The sequence below is a fragment of the Amblyomma mixtum genome, chromosome 2, assembly GCF_055824585.1.
Source record: "Amblyomma mixtum isolate Tamu chromosome 2, ASM5582458v1, whole genome shotgun sequence".
NCBI lineage: Eukaryota > Metazoa > Arthropoda > Arachnida > Ixodida > Ixodidae > Amblyomma > Amblyomma mixtum.
In genome coordinates this window covers 20,081,263-20,103,269 of record NC_143013.1, presented here as the reverse complement: position 1 = coordinate 20,103,269, position 22,007 = coordinate 20,081,263, and the positions used below count along the sequence as shown (strand labels likewise).

The following is a 22,007-nucleotide window of genomic DNA, read 5'->3' as shown; positions in this document are numbered from 1 at the left end:
TGGTGCCTTTAATCTTCATCAGAACTTTTACTTTTCTATGCTTCAAGGCCTATAGCAGGGAAGAAAGGAAAATATTGACTGCGAAAGAACAATCTTATGGTTTTCATGTCCGTGATCAGAACCTCAGTCATCTGGGACTAACTCTACAGCGAGAACCGGGATCAGTGTAATTCATTCTGGGGTATGTTAACCCTGTAGTTTGTGTATTGCATGCAATACAAATTGCAAAATGAATAGTTTTTATTTATGCTTGCAGAAGCATATAAATTCATGACATTATTGTATCAATGGCCTTTTCCAACAAATTTTTCAGAGTAAGGTCGAACTGTCGGCTCCCAGAAATTCAAGAGGCTTCCTGGAAGAACTCATTGCATAACGTAGCCCTAGCGACAAACAGGCCTAAATTTTCTGTGGTCGTGCTGCTGCATCAGCTATTGATCGAGCAGTATTCAATTTTGACTGCATGTGCCCGAGTATATGTACGCAGTTTTACCATTTTTGCTATTTACTTCACTGTACAGTATCAGTCTTTTCCGTAATAATTTTAGCAGTCTTTTAGATTTCTGCAATATAGTTAGTGACAAAATCCTGGAAGTTTAAAGCTTTTATCTGTTTTCACTACCTGGGCATAATTGTGTTATTAAGCACACACTATATCCCACTGGTGTGATCATTTTACTACCAATGTGACATGGTAAGGAGGTGAGCATGGCAACAGAATGCAGTTCAATTTGGTACAGTTACTCATCTGAACTTTTTGAAGAACGGAGATCCTGTGTGTGTCTGGCGAGTATTACTTACTGGTGGTACTGACAACGTCCCTACAGGGTTTTGTGAACACAGGTTATACTCTTGAGAATTTTAAGGATACCACTTTGAGCGTGTAGGCACCTGTTGGCTGAAGAAGCAGAGCAGGATGTACCTACAAGAGAAATTGGTAGACATTCGCTCTTTCAGTCAGTATCACTTTGACGGCACATGGTTAAATATTGACACAAGATTCATTTCGTTCTCTACGTCACGAACGCCTCTACATAAGTAAAAGCAGTGCTCCCACTATGCTTCCATTCCTTCTGGCACGTCTACAAGAGGGAGCTCCGAAGCCACTCGAGGCCAGAATGGGATTCAATGTACGCAAGCAAATGCACTGAGCATGTCAAGCTAGACAGCGTGAGCACAGATATTTTTACATTTGCAAATGTTCTTCATTGAAGTTCTGTACTGTACTAGATTTTGCATTTCACGAAAGTGATCACTTGAGAGTAAGACCCCCCCCCCACAAAAAAGCCACAATATTCTGGGCCTTCATAACATGTACATCTCCCTCTTCTATTTCCGAATGCCTCGGTTTAATGCCGCCGTTTTGGGCAAATTACAGGAATAAAATCTCTCCACGTGCTAGTGATAATTCTACTCACAAGGCCCAGGTTACTGGCCTTAAGAAAAGGAAGGTAAAAAATAGCAGAATATATTGTTATGAGTGCATGTATTCATGGATTGGCAATGCATGTTTCATGTAAAATATAGGTAACACAAGTAACACACTCAAACCATACTTGTTGCAGCTTCCTATGTCCTAATCAGCAGAATCAGCAGGTCATGCCTTCCCAATGTCACCTTGTGTTTCTTGGAGCAGAAAACAGCGAACAGGTGTACAGACCACGCTTTATTTATAGCAAAGTTATTACAAGCTCCGAGGGGCAACACAGTACATGAGTGCATTACAAGGAATACAGTGTGGGCATAAACACGGCTCCAAAAGGCTGTAATACATGTAAACAACATACACAGTTAGTCATAAGAAATAGTATATAATAGTAATTTTATATATAGTAGTTTTATTTTCCCCGCAGAGGCAACCAATCAAGCACATGGCAGAAAATGTGAGGAGCACAGCTGCCGACACAGCTCTCCACTGGGAGATGGAGCAAACTAGCACGGATGTTCCACTTCCCACCCCAATGAACATGGAGCATATTTGCTACACTCATTGTGCATTGTGCACAGAGCATTGCTAAGGAGTACACCATATAGCACATTTTTTCTGGGTAACAAAAAAGTGAAATAGAAATATGATGCATTAGGTGATGTGCAGTGCCTTACACAATCAAGTGGACAGTAGAAAAATGTTTTGAATGGTTTCTGTTCTGTTTGGAACAGCAGCCTTGCATGAATATGCATTTGCACTACCACACCGTACATATCACAAACTGCTTGAGAATGGTGCTTGCCCAGCCGCTAGCAGCATAAATAATTAAACATCAACTTTGCAAAGAAACATGTTTTTTGTACCTCACTGCTTCTTGTAAGGGACGGTGTTAACAAATAACTCATAGTGAAGTTCTTGGCAAGCACTGCCGTCAAACTCTTCGCGGCACACTGAAGACCGAAAGAACCAGTGTCCATTACTGTACTGTCCATTCAATTGTGCAAGGAAGTTAACCAGCTTGTAGCATCTGAGGGTGAAGAGATCGACATAAATGAAAATAATTCCCCGTTATATACAAAAACATGTTTCGGGCTCAGTGTCGGAACTCTGACTCCGAGCCCCTATCCGAATCCTGGTCTATCTCTTCTTCCTCCGCGTGGTCATCATCTTCACGCTGCCGCTTTCTTCCCCGGTACTGACGCCCTGGTGCTCGTGCCACAGGCTGCTCCGCTTCGCCATGAACAAGGCTGGTTCTGTAAAGGAGCAGAGGCTGCCAGTCATCCGCCCGTGAAGCTGGCAGTTTGGCTTGGACATGTCTGTCCAGGTATTGAAGGACCACCTTCTTGTCCTGCTTCATCAGTTTGTTGGTGAACTCGCAAAGAAGCTCCAGGAAAGGAAGGTTTGGCGGCGGCCCCAGGGTGTTCAGTGGGTTCTCGAATGGCGTGCAAGCAAAAACAATGCCTTCACGATGAAGAGCCGCAATGGAGTCTCTGTTCTTTACTTGGTCAAGGCCAAAGGACAAAGCAAATCGCTTGGCCAACTCCTTTATAGCGACAAAGGTTTCATCTTGGCGGGAAATATTCCCTAGTTGGTCTCGGTCTAAAGAGTTGAAGAGGGATGTAAGTGACTGCACCATGGTGCGCGCACAGTTGACCTTGTTGATTTCGCGAGCTTTTCCCAGTGTAGCTTTGATGATGTCCCCATAATCATTATAGAAACGAACGTAGTGCTTGAAGACATCCGAGGCCTGGCGCACGCTGATGACATTGTACACGACAAGCTTGCAGAAGGAAGCTAGGAAGTTACGCCGCTTGTGCAGTTCCTCAATCTTGCGGTGCTCATCTTGTTCATCATCAGCAGTAGAGTCGTCCTCCACAAAAACATTGTTCTGAATGAAGTCGCCAAGGTTTGCCTGCAACGCACGATCAGGCTCAAAGACGAGGGCACTGAAAGGCTCACCTTCGCCCAGCTGCCTGCAGAAGATGATGAGGAGGTCACAGATGCTCACAAAGGCTTCTTCCTGCAGCGCTCCAGTGCAGTGGCGAAGCATGTACACCATTGTGTCCATAAACTCTCGAAGACGGGCTCTCAGGGCATGGACGTGCGACATCTGAATGTTGCCTTCGTCTAGTACTGCCAGGTCCCACATGATACCAGATGAACAGCATGATATTGCATGCTTGACACCTTCCAAAGATGAGGTGCGCTCTCCAGCGCCTTTGACCCAAAAGTCAAAGATTCCTTCCCAGATGGTCCAGGGGCCCAAGTTGTGGCAACCGTAGAATATTGACACCTTCTTTAATGCTGACTGCACAGCATAAATGTCATCAGCATCAGCATCGTCTCCAGCTTCTGCATATGCAGACAGTGCTTGCTTGTATCGGCCAACAAGGGAGTCGATTAATGTTCCTCGTGACACGGCACAACGTGAATGAACGGCCAGCTCTTCGCTGCACAGAGCCTCGTACGTCTTGGCACATGTTTCAAGCACTTCTGTGTTATCGTGACGCTCAACAATCTCCTGTATAAGTTTCAGCAGCGAGTCGAGAGACTTCTCTTGTCGGCTAGAAGTGTAGATCTCCAGATCAAAGTACTGCGGCAACACCATGAGATTTGCAATCTTTTCCTGGTCTGCAATATACTTGCTAAGGAGGCTTGGCAGCGCCTGTATGAAGTGTTCTGTCAGCTTGACACGGTCATCAGCAACCTGCTTCATTTCCTTGTTTGTTATCTGCTTACGATTTGGCCCTCTCCCGACGGGCGGCTCGCCAGTGGCAGCTTGTTTTGTGCAGCAGACCATGATCTCAATGAGGGAGGTCTCTTGCCGGTCATCCAGCTGCTCTTCATCTGGTCCCGGCTCTTCGAGCAGCAGGTCAGTCATGCACTCCCAGTCCTTCATCATTGGATTACTGTCAATCAGGCTGTCTACAAGGTAGGCACCATGTTCGTGCAGTTCACTCTCAATGAAAAACTGCACCAGGTCACGGATAAGTGGTGTGTTAACTGAGCGTTTCTTGCCTCGCCGCGTGCGCAATCCCTGCACAGCTGCTTCATCTGGTTGGAAGAGCCTCTCATTGAGGAACTCTCCAGCAGCCTGAGCCACTGCTCTGTGTGAACTGTACACAAGTTCGTAGACGTGTTCGCAGTCCTTGTCAGTCAAGATCTCCCGGTGGAACTTGTGGATGCTAATGACAAGTTTAACAGCATGGACGGCCACTTCATACTCTTTGTCCAAGGTCATGGCGACAATGCGATCCTTGAACTTGTTGGTGAAGAGCTCCATCTTGCTGGTGAGTTCCTCTGATGCGTACAGAGGAAGCAGTGCTTGTAGGCATCGCAGTCGTACGTCCCCCACCTTGTCGTGCAGGGTCCAGCCCAGGTACTTGAGGTAGCTGTCGTCAAGGAAGTGTTGATGAAATTTTTTCATCCACTGGCCGATCTCCAGCATGCAGATGGAGCGCACCTCAGGAAGTGTATCCCGATAACGGTGCACAAACACACTCTTAAACATGTAGGTAAGCATGTTCTTGATCTCCTCCATGTTTTCTTCCAAGTCCTGTCGTTTGGTCATGAGCAACTCAAGACGCTCAGTCGCACGCTTGTCCTTGTTCTTCTGCCGCTCAGCCTCGTACTGGCGCTGGGTGTTGTCTAAGCTGATGCTCAGGTTGAGAGCCACATCGACGAGCGCAGTCATCAACTTCATGGCAGCCAGTGTGGATGTATGCCGGAAAGCACGAACCTGCATGTAGGTATGTTTTTACAGGATTAGGTGACAGTCAAACCAGAAAAAAAAACAAAAAAATGCAAATGAATACACAGAGAGGGCACAATGCTTCCCATAACCAGCCTTTACTGTTAAGAAGTAACTGAAAAATGCTAAATTAAGGCATTACAAAAATGATATAGGAGGTATTCACATGACGTCATCCGCAAGGGGTGCTAGCGGCCGGCGCGGCATTCGCCATGTTGGTGTTCGCGCGCGTGGCCGCCGCAGCCAGCCACAGCGTTTAAACAGCTGGTGATGTGTGAAATATGTTAGTGTATTTCGCGCATCCCCGCAGATTACTTCTGTCTGGCCCGCAGCACCCCGTGACTGAGTGGGTATTCCGTGAACTTCGCGATCAGAAAAGAGCAGGCACGCTCAAAATGTTCCACTTTGTGAAAAGGTCGACCCATACGAAAGCGGAGGCGCCGGCGCGGTGTGAGACGTGCAGCACTGCTGCCGCGCGTTGAATTCACCGGTATCGAGGCCCACCTTGCGCACAGCTTAAGTTTGCTGGCAGGCCAAGGAATTAAAGCATACAAACCTATGAGAGGGCGCAATTACTTGACAAGCGGGTGAGTCCAAGAGCCGTGCTGAGGGTGCCGACCTCCGATCGGAGGTGAGTAATTCGCAGCGTCCGTTCGCTTAGCTGTAGCTTAACTTGTCATCTCTACCTGCTGGAAGTGACGTGTTACTACTGAATCTAGCGGGATGGCTGTACACTGCATTTCTGCGAAAGCGCTAGACGTCTTGTACATACGAAGCAGCGCTACGTAGCTACAACCAAAAGTGCAAAATATCCTCGCTGGGTGTGCCGTTTGTGCTGCGAGCGCATGACAGTATTTGTTTGACCGTTCTGTCGTGTAAATAAGGCAGCTATGATGTTTTGCCTTTCTGCTGAAAGACCATCTGAGAAGCTTCAGCAGCTCGCGGACTGCAGCCGCTGGAAATATCAGTTTCTGCGGCGCCAGTTTCGGAATTTCTGGTATTAATTGTGCTGTTTATCTACGATGTGCCCTGCATGACTAGCTGACAGTTATCAACTAATATTAAAAGCTGCAAGTCGTGTACATTCTTGCGTGCCGTGCAGCCAGCCAGTTTTGCTGCCAAGTTGAGGTAGCTCTGTTATATCATGGCACAAGAATTCTGCTGCAAACTTCATGCAAAGTGAGCATTCCACAAAGATAAGTGGTTGCTGACGCATTTAACAACGTGCAAATATGTTACGGTTCACTCACGGCATACCGTGACACTGCGCAAGCTGGTGTGAAACGACCGCAAACATGGCGCGATTGCCGCGACGACGCTCACGCCCTCTGGTAGCGCGACTTCAGTGAATACCTCCTATAGCATAGCAGTGGTATCTACACACTGCTTCACACAACTGTAATCATACTTATATTTCTCCCTGCACACTATACAAGTCCAAATTACACAAGGGGTACGTTGCCTTTTCCAAATTATCCGGCAACTGCCCTCAAAAGTGGCAAATCACTCTATTAAAATCAACAAATACCTTGATCTGGGCTAGTTGTTCATCCTTAGAGGTGAAATTATGGGGCAGAAGCATAGCCTGTGCCTTCGCTCGAGTGCAAGTATTGTAAGTGAAACCCTGTCATCATCATCATCAGCCTGACTACACCCACTGCAGGGCAAAGGCCTCTCCCATGTCTCTCCGATTAACCCTGTCCTTTGTCAGTTGCCGCCACTGTATCCCGCAAACTTCTTAATCTCATCCGCCCACCTAACTTTCTACCGTCCCCTGCTACATTTGCTTTCTCTTGGAATCCACTCTATTACCCTTAAGGACCAGCGGTTATCTTGCCTTCGCATTACATGCCCTGCCCAAGCCCATTTCTTCCTCTTGATTTCAACTAAGATGTCATTAACCCGCGTTTGTTCCCTCACCCACTCCGCCCTCTTCTGATCTCTTAACGTTACACCTATCATATTCCTTTCCATAGCTCGCTGCGTTGTTCTTAACTTAAGCTGAACCCTCTTTGTTAGCCTCCGCGTTTCTGCCCCATAGGTGAGTACCGGTAGGATACAGCTGTTGTATACTTTTCTCTTCAGGGACAAAGTACCTGCTTTTAAATTTCGCTTTCTTTGCTCCACACAGCACTGCTTGAGCACTTAAACAAGTGTGCACACGGCTGCGCGTATCTTGCGCAAAAGGGACGACGACAAAGGAAATGCAATAAAGTTTGTTGTTGGGCTAGTTGGTGCGCAACTTAGGTGGGAAAGCACAAGTAAGAAAGTTGGGGACTTGAAATGATCGATATGCTTTGTTCACCTGAGAATCGGACAGTCCAGTCAGAATGGAAATAACGTTGTCCATCAAGAACTGGTCGTAGATGATGCTGTACTGGCACTGGCGCACCAAGACCTGCACGAATTCACAGAAACTCTGCCGGAACTTCTTCCATTGAGGTCCCGTCATAATGAGCGGGTAGTCGCCGCTCTCTTCGTCGAATTCTTCAGTCATCTTCCGAATTATCTGATTGTGCTCCATAGTGACCTGCATTTGGGGCGTGATGCGGCCCTTGCATCCGGAGCAATGGAAGAAGAAAGTCATAAGGTCCAAAAGGGCGGCGTCTCTATCCTGCTTATAAGACTCGATCCAGTCGTCAACCACCGCAGTAAGCGAGTGGCGACCTTGTCTCACCACATCGTACAGGCTACCTGGATCTTCGCTGGTTATGCTTTCGGATGCGTTGCGCCTCCCGCCACGGCCTCTACCGCCGCCGCGACCGCGGCCTCGTCCGCGGCCGCCGCCTTCTCCCACACGACGTCGTTTCCCGCGGGACCTGGTGCCGAACTCGACTTCTGATGAGTTATCGTTCGACTCGTTGAGCCCGTCGTCCAACTCAGAAAAGAAGTCGTCTGGGTCGAGACCCGAGTGGTCGGTGCCATCGTCCTCGCTCTGTCGAGTGCGCTTACGCCCGGCAATGGCGTTTCGGAGGATCATTTCTACCGCTTGCGGGCCACTGTACTCTTCAGCAGTGGCAGACCGACCACTGTTTTCCTGATTAGTACTTTTACACACAATGTGACAAGTAAACAGTTTACAACACTACATTTGCAGCAATTTAGCGCGAAAAGCCGCCATCAAGCGTCGAATAGATATGTGGATGGATGATAATGGCTTACCCTTTGTATTGGATGGAAGCTCGCGCCACCTAGCCTATAATTCGCGGGTGGCCCGTGTACTGTGCCCATGACTGTGCCTCATATCCTGAGTACTGAGTCGCAACCAAGGAGGTTATAACCTCCTTGGTCGCAACCTATAATCCCCCCCTCCTTTCCAACATTTTCCCGATAAATTTTTCCTCTCGTCTTTCCATTTTTGTTAAATGGAGATGCAGTTCTTAAAACTACTTTTTTATTCACGGTAAGATTCTTTTTAAAAGGTGTGTTTTATGGTTAATGGGAGCTGAACGCCCCAAAGCGACTGTGCTATGAGCACGGTGTAGTTATGAGGGACAGGACACCGTCGTTACAGTGCTCTAGAATATTCTAGAGCACTGTACCGTCGTGAAGGGCTCCGGAAATTTCGACCATCTGGGGTTCTTGCAACGTGCACTGACATCGCACAGTACACGGGCCTCTAGAATTTTTCGCCTCCATCGAAATTCGACCGCCGCGCGCGGCCGGGATCGTTTTTATATCATGCACGTCCAAGTATGCAATTGGAATGTGAGTTATAAAGAATTTTGTGATTTTAATTGGGCTCTTCATTATGGCGATCACCCTGAAAATGTTTATAAATTATTTGATATAAATTGACAGAACTGAATTCCGCGCGATGCACTTGCTTTACGTGCACTTGACTCAGTGAAGATACTAATTAAATTTATTACCTAAAGTAAAAGACAGTAAAAAAATTATCACCGCACAGCTGGCTCTACTCTTCCCGAATAGACAGACACCGCTCATTTCAACTGTCTAAGGCAAACCAGAGAAAAGGCCTGAAGGCATATTTGTAAAATCACGAACATATTTATATTGTGAATCGCGAGAAATCGTGTCGCGGTAAAACGGCTGTAGCGTTGCCTGCGCTGCTCTGATGTGTCATACGAAAGGGCGCAAAACGAGCTCTCAAACAAGGAAAATGAGTATGCGCTTGTGAAACGTCATTTCGTCTTTCGGCCGTGTGACCATGCGACTTTGGGATCCTTTTGAAAATGGATATTTGCAGAGATATGGCTGAAGCGTGGCTTTTTGGGCTTGTTGGTACATAGTTTCAATATACTGTAGCGCAGCAAAAGACGAGGACACAAGAGACGAGAAACGAACAGCACGAGCGCTAACTTCCAACAAATTTTATTCTCCTGAAGCATCACATTTATACGCCAGAAAACAGTAATCACATGTGCGAACAGTATCAATTCCTTAGAAACCCGAGCTCTTTATCTGAGAGGAGAATGGAAGGTGTGCTTACACACGCGCATCCTGACCTATTTATCTTTTCGGCTTCAATGATTTCGCGCGTTACCCTTTCTCTGCTTACAACATTTTTAGATATTAGATTTTTAGATTTTTAGATTTTTAGATATTAACTTCACCTTTCACGCTCATCACATATGCTGGGCCTACCAGCCGCGTAGCAACAAGCCCATGCTGCCATATCACTCCGCTCATTCAAAACTGGTAAAAAGAGGTATTGTCAATTTATGTTTTCAAAATGCTCTCCAGAAATCTTGTCCGCACGTGATGATCGATAGTTTTCAAGAGCAGTCCAAGAGGCTGACTAATGCCGGGTACCCCTCCCATGTTCAAGTATCTGTTGCCGAAAAACTTGTTAAGAAAATGAAACTAGAAAATCACTGTCACCCAAACGCGGTTCCTCGTGAACGAAAAAACCTTGTTGTATTGCCTTATCTTCACAAGATTTCCCACAATTTGAAACGAATTGGTCAACGAGCGAATGCGACCGTCGTGTTCTCGGCGCCGAAAAAACTTGCAACGTTGTGCAAGCTGGGAAAACCCAACACAAACAAAGCGCGCGGATGCACAACTAGGCACCAGAAGCCATACGTCACGTGCGATGAAGGTGTTGTGTATAAGATACCCTTGTCATGCGGGAAACACTATATCGGCCAGACGGGGAGATGTCTGAACGAGCGCCTTATGGAACACGCTCGCAACGTCAGAAACGGGCAAGGCGGATCGCTCGTTGACCACATTCTCGCATGCAACTCAAAAACCTGTAAGCCTTTCTTTGATAAATGTCGGGTAATAGGAAAAAGCAGAGAAAGGGTAACGCGCGAAATCATTGAAGCCGAAAAGATAAATAGGTCAGGATGCGCGTGTGTAAGCACACCTTCCATTCTCCTCTCAGATAAAGAGCTCGGGTTTCTAAGGAATTGATACTGTTCGCACATGTGATTACTGTTTTCTGGCGTATAAATGTGATGCTTCAGGAGAATAAAATTTGTTGGAAGTTAGCGCTCGTGCTGTTCGTTTCTCGTCTCTTGTGTCCTCGTCTTTTGCTGCGCTACAGTATATTGAAAATATGGCTGAAGTACAGTTAATACGAAAAACTGATTTTTTCTAAAAATCGCCTTCTTCGAGATTTTCTTGCGATCTCAATACCCGCGTCCCCCTTTAAAGCAAAGCCTCTTCAAATATTTCCGTGTACGTTTTCGTTCTTTGAACCTCTGTCCTAGCTTCGAAAAGCCAGCAGCACCCTGCTGAAAAAAAGTTCTATGATGCAATAATTAACCTCATAGTTAGATCATTCATCATAGAATATCATACAATATGTATGATATATCATGCAATTAGTATGATATCCTATGACATCTCTATGATGACTGTATGATTTTACAGAAATGTATGACATTTGAATGATAATTTTCTATGATTTGTATGATAAGTCTATGATATTTGTGTGATAAACTGTATGAGTTTATTGCATCATAGAACTTTTTTCAGCAGGGCACCGCTATCAAATAAATGCTCTTTCTATTTATGTCCTGGTTTCGTGCCCTATGATATAACAGCATTTATGAAAATACATGCGACAACAATTCGTAATTTAGAATTTCAAATTTCAGTGTTCATTTGCCACCACGGCGTAAAACTCGGGGCCTTTTAACCACATTCTTAAAGGAGAAAATACGGAAGTATTTGGAAGATGGCCCACTCCCAAATATTCCAAAGGACCCCCAAAATTTTGGAATGTAGCTAGGCTAATCCCTAGTGGGTGGCTGAAGCTGAAACAAGGGCGTCCGCAGAACTTTTTCCAGGGGGGGGGGGGGGGGGGGGGGGAGGCACCCGATGTCCGAGGATGGGGGCGGTGGTAGGTTAGTACCAAAAAGGAACTAGTGCATAAGTAATATCCATAATTCCAAGGGGGGGGGGGGGGCAACCGCCCCCCTTGCCCCCCCTTCCGGACGCCCATGCATGCCACCCTAGTGGGTGGATTATTTGTAATTAGTGGTAATGCGGATTAATAGAGATTAATAGTTGATCGAGGCGGATTAGTGGGTGGAATAAGGTGGAAGAGCTATGATAATCCAATGGAACACACGCGATTGATTGTAAAACATTTTATTCGCCGGAAAGAGCTTGGTAAGAGGTCGTGTTAAGTGGTCGAGAGTACGCAGCCCTCGACGACTTTGTCAGCCCACTCCACCGCCAAAACTTGCTCTCTGGGGTTCAGCACGGTCTCCCACCGCTCGAGAGAAGGAGCAGTAACTAGACCACCCGGAGGTGGCTGAATGAATGAATGAATGAACTGTATTTCCGTCATCATGGGGCCTCATGGTCGGGGCGCAGCAGTTAGGAGGGGGCGCCTCCCAGCCGGCTCTCAGCACCGGAGACCGCGGAGAGAGTCCGCCTGACGGACGAGTCTCTGCTGATCCGGGTCGTGGTTTCGGATCAGCGCTTCCCAGCTAGGTGGCAAGGTCTGGGATGATTTGTGTTTTAGCCCCAGGAGAATCCTGACACTCCCAAATTAAGTGATTTTGCGAAATGATTCAATGGCAGCTACTGCAGAGCTCAGGCTCCCCAGTGTCTTCATCGTGTAGCATAAAGTAGGGAAAGAATCTGTTGACCTGAAGCCTCCTCCAGACCCTGCACTCCTTTGGAGTGAGTGACCTATCCGGAAGTGAGAGTGTTCTCCTATCTAGTCTTGGTGTTTCCGTCATTTCTTTGTACGTTATGAGAGGGTCTTTATTCCCACTCCGGGGCACTTCCAGAGCAGCTCGGATGTATAATTCTCGAGCGAGGCTGTGAGCAGCCTCATTCCCCGGAATGCCCTCATGAGCAAGAACCATATGAGGGAGACCTCTCTGCTTGAGGGGTATCTTCTTAGTAATTTAGTGGCTTGACTGGAGACCACCCCCTTACAAAAGTTGTGGACAGCTGCTGTCAGACAAGATTATCTTGGCTTTGGTACTGACGCACGCAAGAGCAATAGCAGCCTCCTCTGCCACTAATGCACTCCTAGTATTAATCGATGCTGCAGTCACTTTCTCCCCATTCCCATCAACGACGGCAATGACGGAGGCGCCATCGGACCCACAGGCTGCGTCGCAGAAGGCTATGTTACCCGGCGGGTCCCGGGCAAGATTGTTCATTATTGTTCGAGCTCTGTGTCTTCTTTCTTTGTCATGCTCCGGATGCATGTTCTTAGGTATATACTGGCCATTTTGAGATGCTTCCGTATGTCTAAGGGGATTAGCTCTGCAGTATACGGGGGCTTCCTCTCGCTCTCCCCTAGGTCATTGATGATCTGCCTGCCTGCTATTGAGGAGCTAAGCCTCCAAATTTAATTGCGCTTCTCTTACTGCCCTGGTGATCTCCGCACAGGTATTGTGGACTCCCATGCAAAGGAGTTTCTCCGTTGAGGAGTTCGGTGGGATGTCGAGAGCTCTTTTGTATGCATTTCGTATTAACTTGTCTATTTTCTCCTCCTCTTGCTCACTAAGCTTCAGAAATGGAGTCGCGTATGCAATCATACTCACTATGAATGCTTGGAGACAGTGCTCTCGCAGGCCTTTGTTTCTGAGGGAGATCCGCCTAAAGATACCTCTGGGTGACATAGGTACTAAGCTTCTTGATAGTGGTTGTGTTACGCCCGTTCGTCTGGAGAAAGTATCCATGGGCTCTTACAGTGTCAACCTAACCTACCACCAACGACAACCTCTATCGAGCCGTATAGGTGAGGGAAGCGATTCTCTTTCTTCATCTGGTCTTTGGTATTAAGCGAGAAGATCTCAGATTTTTGAGGGGAGCAGGAAAGCCCTCTCTCCAGAGCATAGTTTTCAACTACCTCTGCCGCTGCCTGCAGTCGGTATGAGATGTCAGCGTTCGTTCCCCCTGCTGTCCAAATAGTTATATCATCAGCATAAATGCTGTGATTTAGCCCGTAAATTTTATTTAGTCTGTGGGATAGTCCTCTCATGGCAAAATTGAAGAGCATTGGAGAGAGGACTGAACCTTGAGGGGTCCCCTTATTGCCGAGCCCAATCTGCTTCGAGGAAAGTCCTACAAAGCTTATAGTGGTCTTTCGATTACTTAAGAATCTTTTGACGTAGTTAAAGCAATTGATGCCTACTCCGGCTTCACTGAGGTCTTCAAGGACCGCTCCGTGCTCAACGTAAGATCCGGAGGTGCTAACATTCTAATTCCCAAGTTTTTAATTTTGGCGGGCTGATGACGTGCCACTCTCTGGACCAATCAGGAAAATTTTGTACTTAGCGGCCGATTTTTGTAAGACGAAAGGGTAAATGCTATGGTAATAAAAGTGTGCCCCAAATTGCTTAATCGAAATCCAGTCAGATTAATCCATCAAAATGATGGCCATGACGATTACAAGAAAAGGCGCCACTGCGCTAACTGCGCGCCACTGGGACATGCTGGGGCTGGGAGCCGCGGGGTAAGGGGGCCAGCGAGGAGCAAGAGCAGTTGGAGCAGTGAATGAATGACGCGCGCACTGCGACTTGCGGCGACTCTGCGGTCACGTTTGACACCAGTCGCCAGAAGCAGCATACCGCTGGGTCGCAACGTAAGTAAAACCACCGCAGTGACCGTGTTCGAGTTACTCCGTCCAGGGTACCAACAAAGCATGATACGTAAACAGGCCGCTGCTTGGCGGCTGTCCCCATTTCGCGCGGAAGCTGCTCCTTTCTTTCTTGTGAGATTCTATTTATACGTCCCACAAACTTCGTACAGAGTACACTTTGCGAGCTGCTGCACTTCTTGTTTCAAGTTTTAGTTCTGTTGCTGAGTAACAGTTAAATTTCTTTGCTTGGGCGATGAAACGAAACGTGCGCGAGGAAGCCACGTGCTTGTAAGGGGAATTACGTTGCATAGACGGCAGCGGCGTGTTACATTGCTGCGCTAACCTAACTTGACGTAAATACCTACAGGCGTTCGTTCCTTGTGCCAGTGAAAGTAAGGCCCATCCCATCTCCAGCCTCCTGACGCCGCAATGAAATACATCCTCGTCACCGGCGGTGTCATCAGCGGCATTGGCAAAGGTGTGATCGCCAGCAGTGTTGGCACCATCCTCAAGTCGTGCGGCCTTCAGGTCACGTCCATCAAAATAGACCCATACATCAACATCGATGCTGGGACGTTTTCTCCGTATGAGCATGGTTAGTGACGCTTTTTTTCTGCGTCGTGCTTGCTGCGCACGTTTTGTTCGCGTGACGTTACATAACGCTCTCGTCCTGTCTGGCTCCTAGGCGAGGTGTACGTTCTTGATGATGGCGGTGAAGTCGACCTAGATCTAGGAAATTACGAGCGCTTCCTCGACATCACGCTACACAGAGACAACAACATAACAACTGGCAAAATCTATCAACATGTCATCAACAAGGAACGGAAAGGAGACTACCTTGGAAAGACAGTGCAGGTACTCTTGCTGTGTTGCTGTGAATATTCTGAGTAATAGATCTGTCGGTCTGTGGAGAATTTTCTTTTTTAAACCTGACGCGCACTTTTCCTGATGTTTTCACATAATAATGTCAACTCGCTCTTTATTTAATTATCTGAAAAAATGTGATAGCTCCAAATAGAATGATGAATTTTATGTAACCAGTCTCTACTCAAATCTGTCTCAGGGGTGACAGCCGTATCTAGCAATGCTTGGCACACACCTGCCTCAATACTGTCTATAGTCATTCCACCCACATTCATAATCTTCACACAGATTTCCACCGCGAGGAAAAGTAGACCATTCCGCCCACTTTCAGAATTTTCACACAGGATTCCACCACGAGGAAAATTGGACCATTCCGCCCACTTTCAGAATCTTCACACAGAATTCCACCGTGAGGAAAAGTAGACCATTCCGTCCACATTCAGAATCTTCACACAGAATTCCACCATGAGGAAAAGTAGACCATTCCACCCACTTTCAGTATCTTCACACAGAATTCCACTTTGAGGAAAATGTAGATTATAATTAAACTTTTCTTGTTACTTGAACAAGAAGCTAACCACCAGAAAAAATTATAGATAAAGAAATTTGATGCTTCTGGCTTGTTTAACACAGCCAAACATTAAAATCCGATTCCGTTTACTAGTTTAGGCAGCGGAGTAATAAGGATGCCGTGGACCGTGGCACACGGTCACCAACTGCTCTTTTTTTTATGTTGTATCCTACTATAGATAGTTGCATTTTTCGAGCTTAATGTACCAGTTCAGATAAGAATGAATTCTTTCAGGTTGTTCCCCACATCACGGATGCCATACAAGAGTGGGTTCAGAAGGTTGCACTTGTCCCAGTCAATGAATCTAACCAAACTCCAGAAATATGCATCATTGAGGTAATGAGACTTTTTTACCAGCTAAGCCAGTGAGAAGTGCATAGAAATCTAAATGCTTGTCTGTTCTTGCAGCTCGGAGGAACAATAGGTGACATTGAAGGGATGCCATTTGTTGAAGCATTCCGGCAGTTCCAGTTCCGTGTGAAGAGAGAGAACTTCTGCTGTGTTCATGTCAGCTTGGTACCTCAGGTATAAAACCTTCAGAAAAGCAAATGTCTTCAGGAATTGCATGCATAGCCCTTTTGAGTTCAGATGACAACATGCCTGTGCAGCCCAAGAGCACCGGAGAGCACAAGACAAAGCCAACACAAGCCAGTGTACGTGAATTGCGAGGCTTGGGTTTATCTCCAGATTTGGTAAGCAGTCATTGTTATTCCCTGTCATACTTAGTGCCCTTGCCTAATGTTGCACACTGCAGTTAAAGCTAGCTTTGTGCGCCTGCAATCATGAACAGTAAAGCTTGCCACTGAAGCCTTCTGCATATTAATATGCTCATTTAACTGACTACTTTCCTCAGTACATTGTTCTTTTCTTAGTGTCATTACAGTTAAAACATACTTCATAATGTGAACAGTAGGAAAAGAAAGTGTTGGGCTTCTCTCTCTGAGAACCTTGATTTGACAGAAGTTCATTTAAAAACCCTCACATGGTTAGTGTCACAGCTGGCTTATTTATTTCACATGTAATTTTTCCATGCAATTGGAAGCTGTGTGCAATGGAAACCTGCTCTCTTTGTTTGTCGTGCTTCATCACTGTTCATCTGTCTATTGCAGATTGTTTGTCGGAGCGAGAATGAGATCACGAAAGCTGTCAAGGACAAGATCTCCAACTTTTGTCATGTGGAGCCGCGACAGGTGCTGTGCATGCATGATGTGCCCAGCATCTACCATGTGCCCATCTTCATGGAGGAACAGGGCATTGTCGAGCTCTTTGCTGAGCGCCTTCACCTCCAGGTAAGCCCATGGTGCGACCGACAACATTGTGGTTAGGGATTGATTACCCATTAATGCGCACCCGAGCGCAGCTGGGCAGCTAACTGACATTGTGCCAAAGAAGCACTCATTAACGTGTGTGTGGCTTCAGCTATTTATAGCAGGAATAAAGCGAAGCAAAAAAAACATGCTTTTTGTAGTGCTTCTGGAGCTATATAGTGAATGGAACTGCTGTTGTGTGCTGTTCATTGCTGTACATCGTGTGTAGGTTACATAGAGAAGCTGTACATCAAGGGTTCTCAAACTGGGCTTCTTGGAGCCCTTGCGGTCTTTGGAGCACATCTTGGGCTCCTCAAGCTCGAGTCCATGCATGCCTCAACGCCCATCTTCTTAACCACAGTATTTTGGGCCTGACCATACTCTGATTGTATATAGCAGGCTGTTTCAATCAACAAACAGTCCTTGTGGTCAAATTTTTATAGGGGTTGTGCGTTTGCATGCTCTTTCATATCCAAAATGGGCAGAAAGAGATGGAAGCAAAGACATCAAAGCTCCTTAGCATCTTTTCAGTGCTGTTGAAGTTCTCCTAACACTAAAAAGAATGAGGACCCCTATGGTACATCGTAATAATCTGGGCATATCTTTCCGCTACGAAGTTAGATTAGCCTTGGTCTGCTGTTATGTATTTCTGAAGAAACTTGTGCCACAGGCTGCTTCTTTAGCTTGAGCTTTAGCATGAAACTTGGCAGGCACGAGAGCATGGATGGCCTACTTTGGTTTTTGCAGCGTGCACCTGATAGCTTCGCTGCTGCATAGCTTATTTTGTGAGCCACACCACTCTAGCCGCCTAGTGCTGTGGGATGTGTAATACAACATTACATTAGGCAGCCCACTACAAACAATTTTTAATTGCATTGCAGCTGATGAGGAAGAATAACATTTTTACTACATAGAACAAAGATTGCAGAGTGTGCCACTGGTGAATGGAGCTTTTTTTAAAATTTTTAATAATAAGGTAGAGAAAAAGAGGCAGTTAAAAAACTCGCATGATGGTTATGAGGGAGTAACCCAAATATTTTTCCACGTTAGCTGGCACTGGAGGCATCAGCAATTGGAGTACGACACTCTCCGACAGTCTGGGATCATTTTGACGTCAGAGACGAGGAAGGGCGCATGTTGGGTGTCTATACTTCTTGCTGGCACAGTGAGGCCTGCTCTTTACTCTTCAGACATGGACAGCAGTTGTCTGTGTTCCACAACAGCGAAAAGATGGCTCGCGCCTATCTCTTGGACTGCTTCTGAGACCTCAGCAAGCTGCAGCGCTTCATACCATCATGCAACTCTATCGAGAATGGTGCAAAAACAGGTCGCCGCTGCACCCAGGCTTCTTCATTGTCACGGCACAGTGCGCCGAATGTCACTATTGCTCCCCGGCCGCCGCGGTGCTGGCTGCTAGCGGGCCACGGGAGACAACTATCGCACGCAGTAGGTGGTCTGTTGTGGACACCGCCGACACTCCACTGAAACAGAGGAAAGAGCTAGAAACAGCTAACGCTGTAAAACTGGCAGAAAAGTACAACAGTGTTACTCTATTGGTCCCATCTTAGCTATTGGGTTGTTGCTGCAGTAATGTTTGTCTCTTTGTAGGTTCCAACCCCAAGGCCTCGGCGGCTAATGTACAAGTGGCGTGACCTTGCCCTCAAGGCCGAACGACTTATTCGGGAGGTGACAATTGCACTAGTGGGGAAGTACATCAAATTGCAGGATGCCTACTCTTCGGTCATCAAGGCGCTTCAGCACGCCGCACTCGCCTGCAACCACAAGCTAAAGATCATGGTGTGTGCACTATTTGCTTGGCACAGAATTGACTTTTTTTCTCCACTCACATTGAGCTGTTTGCATATAAGTGCATTCAACTTTCATTGTTCTCATAGCCTTAGCCTCATATGTTCTGTTTCCTGAGGTCACCCTTACGGTGGTCGCTGACTAGAAATGAACACAGCGTATGGGGACGGCATATTGTTCTTGTCATCATGGACTGCATGTACAGTGTGGACGAAATAGTAGTTGTGCAAAAACATACAGAACTGGCGAACGATGGCTCAGGTATTGATGTCTGTTTGACTGAACACTGTGCCCTTTGAGCACTGGACTAAACGAAGTTTTATGACATAGTTTAATGTATTGGCATGGAGTAGTGTAGTGGCATGGAATAAGGAAATTCCAGTTGTTCCCTGAACAAGATAATGTGTTGACTGCGTTATATTCTTGAGTGGTTCTCCGTCTTTGTTACTGTAAACATGCTTTTAGAGTGCTGTATAAAACAATTATAAAATGACAAAAGCACAGTAAACTGATGCAGGACCAGCACGAACATCACTGGAAAATCTTACATGTGTGTGTTGAATGGCTGAACAAGTGTCTGCAAGCAGTGACCCTGTTCATAAAATGTAGCAGGCAACATTTGTGCAGCGAATTCAGCATTGCACATAGAAATTGGTTAACTGAACTAATGTAGCCACCCAGTTATAATTAGCTTTGTGCGGAAACAAATAGGTGCATGGCTGCTTAATTTGGTGGAAATGATCAGGATGGAGGAAACAGTACATGTTTTGTCAAAAAGATTGATACGCCGCCGCGGTGGCTAAGTGGTTATGGTGCTCGGCTGCTGACCCGAAGGACGCGGGTTCGATCCCGGCCGCGGCGGCTGAATTTCTTTGGAGGAGAAATTCTAGTGGCCCGTGTACTGTGCGATGTCAGTGCACGTTAAAGAACCCCAGGTGGTCGAAATTTCCGAAGCCCTCCACAGCGGCGTCCCTCATAGCCTGAGTCGCTTTGGGACGTTAAACCCCATAAACCAAACCAAACCAAACCAAAAAAGCTTGATACCTGGGAGACCCCCCAGAGTCTCATTTTAATGTTTGTAGGGTTCACTACTAGTCTCCATGCTGTTTTAAGTACGTGGTTATTGCAGCAGGTGAAAAAGTGATAGAGAACTTTTTTTTTTTTGTTCAGTACATAGATGCCGAAGAGCTGGAGCCTGCCATGAAAGCTGAACACCCAGTAAAATTCCATGCGGCCTGGCAGAACCTGTGCGTTGCAGAGTGAGTTGACAAACAGTGTGTTCAGATTGTCTCGAATGTGCATGCCCACAGTTGCACCATGTGTTAACCCCAAACACGGGAACTGTTGACCAGTGCTTATTGTGTAGGTTCTGCAAAGGTGTTCAAAGGTAATGTTTGTTCATTGTATTTGTTCTTAGTGGCGTCATTGTTCCGGGAGGTTTTGGAAGCAGAGGTGCAGAAGGCAAGATTGCTGCCATTGAGTGGGCTCGGAAAACAAAGAAACCATTCTTAGGTAAGCAGTAGGTTTTATTCAGCTTGCCTAAATACATTTCATTTAATTTCAAGCTATAGCACTTGCTTCATCATCATCAGCCTGACTACGCCCACTGCAGGGGAAAAGCCTCACTCATGGCTTTCCAATTAACCGTGTCTATTTCCAGTTGCGGCCACCGTATTCCCGCAAACTTGCTTCCTTACCTTACTTTTACTTTTTGGTAGGGCACTTTAAGCAGTGTTCAACCATACATATTGTTTTTAAACATGCAGCAAGAGCATGAAAGTTGAAGGAGCTTGGAGTGGTGAGCCTACATGCCAAGGCTCTGTGTTTAATTGCAGTTGCCCTTGTCAGCTGTGCTTGTGTTTAATTGCAGTTGCCCTTGTCAGCTGTGCTTGTGAAAAGCATAAGAGATTTTGCAAGTGTTGTGTGTGTGAGAAAGTCGCAGATTATAAGCAGTGATGGTGGTTCAGGCAGAGTGCATTTGGTAACTATTCTCAGGTCATGATCAGTTGCTGCTGTGGTGCTGAAACATGGAGGCTAACGAAAAACCCTGAATTCAAATTGAATATACATCACAGTGAGCTTGAAATGAGGACTGTAGGGGCACAGTTAAGAGAAATTAGAGGGTACCGGTAAGAGAAAGGTAGGGAGCAGTTTGGTTTGGGAGCATCAGGCTGCCAATAGTCGGCTACAACTCAAGAACACAGTGGCAGATGCCCCTTGAAGGAGACCCGCCAAACATCATCAGACTGCCATGACAGGGTTAGTTGGAAAGGAGAAACCTACGCCCTACGGTGGATGTAGCAGCACTGACAGTAGCAATGAAGGTGATCATACTAGGCGCACCTTCTGTCCATGCAAAACAAAAGCAGTTAACATTTGAACGGCTTTCATAGTTTTGGAATGGAAGACCGGAAGGAGAAATGCACTCACAGATAGGCCCTGCTTTCAGTGTTCTTTGTGTATCGCTTGCCATTCGCTGTTAACGGTTTAAGGGGAGACACTGCGGTTTGACCTTTTTTTCTTATTTCTTAAGGTATGAAGTTGAAATTTTTACACCTGGTGTAGTTTCTTCTGCTGATAACAAATATGCAATTAGATTTTACCTAGCTTACATAGATGTCAAGATATTTCAAGTGTCATGTTGGGTCACCTTGCCCAAAATTATGGCAACTTGCAGTGGAAATACTGGCCTGTATTTTACATGGGCATGCTCTAGAAGGACCAGGGAATGCAACCATAGCACAGGCATAATTTTAGATCAATCACCAGAAAAGTTACAGCCTTTAGAAATTTCCAGTCTGAAAATGCAATTTTCTAGCGCCAGATAAATTGATTGTAATTTATATTTATGCGCAGAAATATGTATATGTTTTAGTATGGTTGCTCAAAGCATCTCATAAGCTTTCAAATGCAACAAAAATCATGCAAATCGGACCAGTAGATCTCAAGATATCTTGGGCAAGGGTTGTCAGTGTAGCAGAAAAATCCATTTTGAGAAATTAAGCAGCACTGTTTGCTGCATTTAGGAGTTGTCTTGTTGTCATTGACTATTTTCCTGATTATACATGTCCACTCCTGCTGCCCCAGTTCAGAACTGTCGTTTCAACAACATATGAGAAATTGTGGGAAACCGTTAGTGCATTCCGTGCTGTCCTTGGTGGTTGTCTTGTTGCGATTTTGTATAATATGGCGCCTAATCTTGCATTTCTTTTCTGTTACTGGTTTCAATGGTGCTTTTGTTGTGCATACGAGAC

At 46.2% G+C, this 22,007-nt stretch overlaps 2 protein-coding genes across 3 annotated transcripts in view; one reads left to right on the top strand and one right to left on the bottom strand.

The window, feature by feature from the left end:
* Positions 1-1,653: 1,653 nt before the first annotated feature.
* On the bottom strand, positions 1,654-8,306 carry SA1 (stromal antigen). Its single transcript, XM_089570714.1, has 2 exons — positions 7,486-8,306; positions 1,654-5,168 (listed from the first exon to the last, which is right to left on the bottom strand). Exons 1-2 carry the CDS (start codon positions 8,158-8,160, stop codon positions 2,523-2,525), a joined length of 3,321 nt encoding a protein of 1,106 aa, XP_089426840.1. The 5' UTR covers positions 8,161-8,306; the 3' UTR covers positions 1,654-2,522.
* Positions 8,307-14,035: 5,729 nt separating this feature from the next.
* Ctps (CTP synthase) overlaps positions 14,036-22,007 on the top strand; it is a 32,514-nt gene continuing 24,542 nt past the window's right edge. Inside the window, exons 1-10 of one of the 2 annotated variants that reach the window (XM_089570712.1) lie at positions 14,036-14,208; positions 14,620-14,800; positions 14,891-15,060; positions 15,875-15,976; positions 16,049-16,165; positions 16,249-16,332; positions 16,750-16,929; positions 18,556-18,744; positions 19,924-20,012; positions 20,171-20,265. In XM_089570712.1, coding sequence (XP_089426838.1) covers positions 14,125-14,208; positions 14,620-14,800; positions 14,891-15,060; positions 15,875-15,976; positions 16,049-16,165; positions 16,249-16,332; positions 16,750-16,929; positions 18,556-18,744; positions 19,924-20,012; positions 20,171-20,265 — 1,291 coding nt within the window. In that variant the 5' untranslated portion in view covers positions 14,036-14,124. Of the gene's footprint in view, positions 14,209-14,572; positions 14,801-14,890; positions 15,061-15,874; positions 15,977-16,048; positions 16,166-16,248; positions 16,333-16,749; positions 16,930-18,555; positions 18,745-19,923; positions 20,013-20,170; positions 20,266-22,007 lie in introns of both variants that reach the window. The other variant, XM_089570713.1, reaches the window with a different exon arrangement.

Excerpts from the sequence above, each read along its gene's own strand:
- SA1 (XM_089570714.1), bottom strand. The coding sequence starts at position 8,160 with ATGATCCTCCGAAACGCCATTGCCGGGCGTAAGCGCACTCGACAGAGC. Across the intron at positions 5,169-7,485 it reads CTGGACTGTCCGATTCTCAG|GTTCGTGCTTTCCGGCATAC; the intron begins GTGAACAAAGCA and ends ACCTACATGCAG.